Source organism: Leuciscus leuciscus (assembly GCF_965113295.1).
Source record: "Leuciscus leuciscus genome assembly, chromosome: 17".
NCBI classification, from domain to species: Eukaryota; Metazoa; Chordata; class Actinopteri; order Cypriniformes; family Leuciscidae; genus Leuciscus; species Leuciscus leuciscus.
The window spans coordinates 18,351,745-18,357,850 of NC_138741.1; the positions used below are offsets into that span (position 1 = coordinate 18,351,745).

At 41.7% G+C, this 6,106-nt stretch overlaps 1 protein-coding gene across 1 annotated transcript in view; it reads left to right on the forward strand.

The window, feature by feature from the left end:
- Nucleotides 1–4,499, forward strand: part of pdzd8 (PDZ domain containing 8) — a 40,418-nt gene extending 35,919 nt beyond the window's left edge. The window contains exons 4-5 of the mRNA XM_082143994.1: nucleotides 678–840; nucleotides 981–4,499. Of these exons, the coding sequence (XP_082000120.1) occupies nucleotides 678–840; nucleotides 981–3,238 (2,421 nt within the window). The 3' untranslated portion in view covers nucleotides 3,239–4,499. The remainder of the gene's footprint in view (nucleotides 1–677; nucleotides 841–980) is intronic.
- Nucleotides 4,500–6,106: the final 1,607 nt, after the last annotated feature.

Sequence of the window (6,106 nt, forward strand, 5' to 3'; positions counted from 1 at the left end):
AGCCCAGATCACCATTTTTGTTTCTTGGTGGATCTAGTGGAATTTTTCCTTGCATTGGCACCCTTAACTTGCTCCTTGTGTACCTGGTGGGTGTTGTATGGTGTCAAACCAAAGTGCAGGTGGAGCTACAGGTGGATATTGTGATGCAGGCTTTGTGATACAGCTAGCTCTGAAACAGCAGCTGCTACTTCTTCGTGGCACATTTGGAGTGAAATTAACAGTAATTGCAGACCTCCCCTCCCTTCGTTTCAGAGAGCATTGTTTTATCACCATGAAAACTGTTGGATGTGATTGGTAGAGAGAGCTTTGTATAGAAAGTGAAGGCTGTTTTTTTCACATCATAATGTAGGTTGTCCGCCCTAATTATTAACTGCTGTTGCTGTCAAAAGATAAGCTTAAAAAAAACTGTCTTTTGGCTTAACGCCTACCATTCCTCTCAACTAGTAACAAAAAGGCTTCCCCTAACTACTTCTATCCTGTCAAGTCCCACTTGTTGATCTTATGACTTAAAGTAATGTATGCCGTAACAACACCTGCAATAAAGAAAAGATGTTACCATTTACAAAGCTACTTGGAAACGAATTATAATTGTGAAGCCTTAGTTTCTTCAGTTACATAACCTTTTCATTAAGATTATTAGCAAATCTGATATTTTTTCGCTTTGTTTTGTGTTGCAGACAGAGGTGATCAAAGGACCATCTGGGAGCGTGGGGATGACTTTCAGGCATGTTCCGGCCAGTGATGGTGACACAGTGCACGTGAGCATAGAGACGGTCACCCCAAACTCTCCAGCTGCCCTGGCGGACTTACAGAGAGGAGATCGCCTCATTGCTATTGGAGGTTAGAGACTACATAAATGTACTCATTACCATTCAAATGGAATGTTTGACATGGTGGGTAGGTCATTTGATGCCCATTTTTTTTATAGTTTTATAATAAATTCGCAAAGCTTCAAGTGTTGTTCATGTCTGTTTGCACAGGAGTCAAAGTGACGTCCTCTGTCCAAGTGCCGAAACTGCTGAAACAAGCTGGAGAGAGAGTGATAGTCTTATATGAGAGGCCGGTCCGTCACCAGGTGCCTGCTGTGGGGTTGGGGACACTCCAAGAAACCCTTGGCCCAATGGAAGAGCCAAGCTATCTTCCTCATCCTGGGGGCTATGAGGAGGACCCAGCCCCAATAACCACCATGGACATATCTGATAACAGAGACAATGACTCTGAGTTTGAGGAGCTGATCGTTGAGTCCAAATCAACTGCAGCTCCAGTCACTGTTGACACGAAGGAGGATTTCCTGCTCTCTGTAAACCAAAGTCCCAAAAAAACTGTGGCCAACCTGGCCAAGCCCCTTGGTTCCATCTCACCAATTCTCAACCGCAGGCTGAACCTTCAGTCACCACTCAAATCCCAGTCCAAAGAATCACCAAAGCCGGCAACTCCCAAGACTGCTGAACCTTCCGAACAGCCACAGAGACCTACAGTGCCCCCTCCTCCACCACCTGCACGCCCTCCTGTTCCTCCCAGACCTCATATAAAAGTCACATCTGCTTCAGAAAGCCAAAGCCTGGTAGAAGGTAATGAACCTGCAGTGGAAAAAAGTCCAGAGAAAACACAACCCATTACTGGCAATGGCGAAAAACCATTAGAAAAAATCCCTGTTAAGTCACCAGAGTTGAAGCCTGTGAGCAAGAACCCAGATCCCACAGAGGAAATCCTAAATATTCCAGCCACAAACAAACAAGAATCAGCCAAAGAGAAAATATCTGAGAGCTCCTCCAACACTAGGGACAGTGTAGACGAGCAGGGTCTCTGGGAATCGTCTGAGACCATGTACCGCAGCAGAACTGCTCGGTGGAACAAAGCCTCTGTGATCTTTGAAGTGGAAAACAACCACAAATTCCTTAATATAGCACTTTGGTGCAAGAACCCATTCAAGCTCGGTAGTCTCTTGTGCTTAGGGCATGTCAGCTTGCGCTTGGAACACATAGCACTGGAGTGCTTATCTACGTCATCTGCTGAATATCAGAGCACCTTCCGTCTATGTGCTCCTGAACCAAGGGCCAGCGTCAGCCGTACCGCTTTGCGCAACTTAAGCACTCACAAAGGTTTCAACGAGAAACTCTGCTATGGAGATGTTACAGTCAACTTCACTTACCTGGCAGACGGGGAGTCAGACCTCTCCAGTGGACTGACAGAACGTGAGCGGGAAGGGAGTCTTCAGGAAGAGGACTTAAAAGACCGGGAAAAGGAAAGGGACCAGGTGCTCATGGTAACCCGGGATGAACAGAGTTACAGCGGCATGCAGATAGGAGAGATGCGGCACAATTTTCAAGACACTCAGTTCCAGAATCCCACTTGGTGTGAGTATTGTAAGAAGAAGGTGTGGACCAAGGCTGCCTCACAGTGCATGACCTGTTCTTATGTCTGTCACAAGAAGTGTCAAGAGAAATGTCTAACAGAGCACCCTTTCTGCGTAGCCGCCTCAGACCGGCGTGGGGCAGATCCTGAGGCAAAGTCCACCATTAACCGGGCAACTACTGGACTTACACGTCACATTATCAACACTAGCTCTCGACTCCTCAATCTGAGGCAGGTGCCCAAAACCAGACTTGCAGAACAGGTTGCAGAAATAGGATCAGGGGCGGTGGAACCTTCTCCGAAACACACGCCTAACACTTCTGACAACGAGAGCAGTGACACCGAGACCTATGCTGGGGCCAGTCCTTCCAAGCAGCCACCTGGTAGTGGTGGATCCAAACTGGTGCGTAAGGAAGGTGGGCTAGATGACAGCGTGTTCATCGCAGTCAAAGAGATTGGTCGAGATCTTTACCGTGGCCTACCGACAGATGAGCGTTCACAGAAACTGGAGTTTATGTTGGACAAGTTGCAGCAGGAGATTGACCAAGAGTTGGAGCATAACAACTCTCTAAATATAGAAGAACGAGAGACGATTGACTCTCGACGCAAGGCCCTCATCTCTGCAGCTCTGGCCAAGTCCGGTGAACGTCTCCAAGCTTTGACTCTGCTCATGATTCACTACCGTGCTGGCATCGAAGATCTAGAGTCTGTAGAAAGCACATCACCATCTGAACAGCATGGCTTTCCGAAGGCAAAGGCTGAAGGTCTGGAGGAGGCCCTGATGGGCACAGAAGTGTACGACAGTGACATTTGCAGTCCCGTTGATGTTCAGATGCTGGATGACATTACGGAGGAGCAGATCTGTGTAGAGGCGTTTCCGTAAAGATGACAAAAGGTACTAGGGGCTTGGGACTCAAGAACAAAGACTTTTTTCCATGTATGATTTGGATTAAGGTTGACCTGCGAGCGTTCCACATGTGATTGTGAGGTTTGCAAAAGTATTCCTGAATATCACTGCAATTTACTGTTGAGGAATTTTGTGAGAGTGTCAGTAGTTTACCAATTTGTTTTTTACTTTTTACTTTTTAAAAATAATTTCCCCCTTTAGTCTTTTAGTTGCAGTTGTAGAGGACAAACCATCAATCTGAAGACTTTCAGCAGTATTACACAAAATACACAAAATATGAGTTCCCCTGACATTGTGATCAAGCCGAGTTTTACCTGCCTTACCTGAAAGGTGTAGTCAATTTTTTAAACATGAGCTTCAAAAGGGAGAGTCAGTGTGAGCTTGAATAGGTATTTTTATTCAAACTTTGTGTATTAGTACAGACTGAATTATATACATGTGTGCTGTTAGTGATGTTCATGGTTGGAAATACACCCTGCCTAGTGTGTTTTGAGCTTCAAGCCCCCTCTGCCTTATCAATAAACTACAAAATGTAGGATTATACCTGAACAGTCCATAGAACATGATGCCATTCCTAACCAACATTGTCCTCTCTGATAAGCACCTTTCTCATGTTACTTCACAATTGTTACTAATTTTAAAGTGTAATTTCTTTAATAATCTTTTTTTGTTGTTGTTGTTGATTTTAAAATGTTTAATGCTGAACTGAGAGGGAATCCTCATAGGACAGATAATCTTGATGTTATTATACTATTGGGGACCATTCTTTGTCTAATTTATGTCACAAAGCCAATGTGACTTTTTGTTTTGTTTTGAGGGAGGGATATTTATATTGCATTTCATAATATATGTTTCCAATAATTGTCAATAATCTCATATTTTAATCTCACAATTAATTTGCTTTGAACCTTTATGAGTTTTTAAGTGGTGGCAATTTTTCTCAACCATCATTTGGTCCGGGTGAATGGTTATGTTTGTGTGAATGTTTCAGCCAGTTACTTTTTGGTTTCCTTTATGTATTGTAATGTTTTGTTTTGATGCAAGGAACTTTTCATTGTGTCTCACATCTGTGTGCTTGGGCATGTTTTAGCACCTTGGAACGTTATTTTTTACATGTGTACTACTGAATGTATCTCCCATATGACTCACTTTTACATTCATTATTCCATTCACCTCTCAAAACATAATTTCTCAAAGTGTAAAACTACATCATTAAAAACTTTCTTTTGTCAATGCATACAGTATTCTTTAATTCCCAAAGCTAATGTGTAAATTCATTTTTCATTTTTTATTTATTTTTTGCTCTTATCACTCACATTTTATTATTATTTAAATGTGGTCTACACATGGGAGTCCATCATTGGGTACATGCATTGCTGGATCTGTTTTCCTGAATTTCCAGTCGTGCTTCCCTAGGTAATGTTTCTGCTGCTATAACATCTATACTATTCACTGGGCCTGGAACATAATACATTTTTAGAGTGGGTCCCCCACACCCTGGCCCAATAATTACGTTTCACCATAGAGGACCTTATTGGGTCCTCTTATTGGGTCCACTCAAACCAGAAAGGAACCTTTTCCTTTTAAACAACTGAAAGGAAAAACATTTAAATGCTAAGCTCACTAAAATAGTCTAAAAAAAAAAATGACTAAGAATTGTTTGTTTTAATTCTACTTGTCTAGTTGCTGCTGCTGTTATCCTGTGCTTCTCAAATTCAATGCCACCAACATATGCTCTCAAAATATTGCTCCAATTATCTCTATCACAATGGGTGAAAAACAGTAAAATAACAAGTATAAAACATCATATCCACCGTGGCAAACTGTGGTTAAGCTTTTCTTGGAAAGCTGTTGTTCTTTTTGGAAGCTGTGTCATGTTTTAAAGTGCTATTGTAAATAGCCTAGAAATGTGGGTGACTTTAAACCATGTCCTTTCTCCCTGAACTTATATAGTGCTCAACATGTGGGTCCACCTTTTTTGTTGTTGTTTTTGCTTTATGTAAATATGATTTTATTCTTTTGTGAGTTTTAATTACGGTGGAGGGCATCCATCGACAAAGTGCACAGCTTTTAAATTTGCTGCAAGACCTTTACGCACTGACATATCATATTTGCTTATGCACTTGAGATAAATAAATTGTTAGAAATAAAAAAAAATGTCCTCTGTAATTTTTGCACCTTCCCATTTAGAGAGGTCTAGTGTATCACTTATCACAATCGACCTAGAAACCAGACAATCACTGCAACAGTATTTTTGTTTTGCGCCAGTTAACTGAGATGCCAGTTGCAATTGAATGAAATCGTCAAAGCGAGTCAGCAGCATGATATGAGAGACATGAATCTCAGTGCCGGTTTTACCGGATGAGCCCAGATGATGCAGCCTTGCCCTGTAGAATGCTGCGATTGACCAGTTAGATTGAAGTGTTGAAAATGACATTGTTTCATTTTAAACTCAATGGTCATAAACAATGTGCACTGTTCTGCACTTTTACATGGAAAAACAATGGAAAAGTATTTCAGTGGAATAAAAAACAAAACAAAAAAACATCCATGTGACCCTACCCCTTACCTCTTATATTTACAAGGTAAAACTGTATAAGCTACTAAAAAAAATCCCCTGTAAGCTGATTGCAGGATTATCATAAACTAAATGTTCATAACATTAGCCATTATTAAGACGGTTGGGAGCAGGTGGCATTCTGTTGGTCGGTGGACCCGTTAACAAGATTGCCATGCTGCACAATCGATAACAGGAAATAACACTTTTAAACCTTGGGCCTATTGAGTAAAGCAACACATCTTTTTAAATCAATAGACCATATTAAAGTTCGATTTGATTGGATA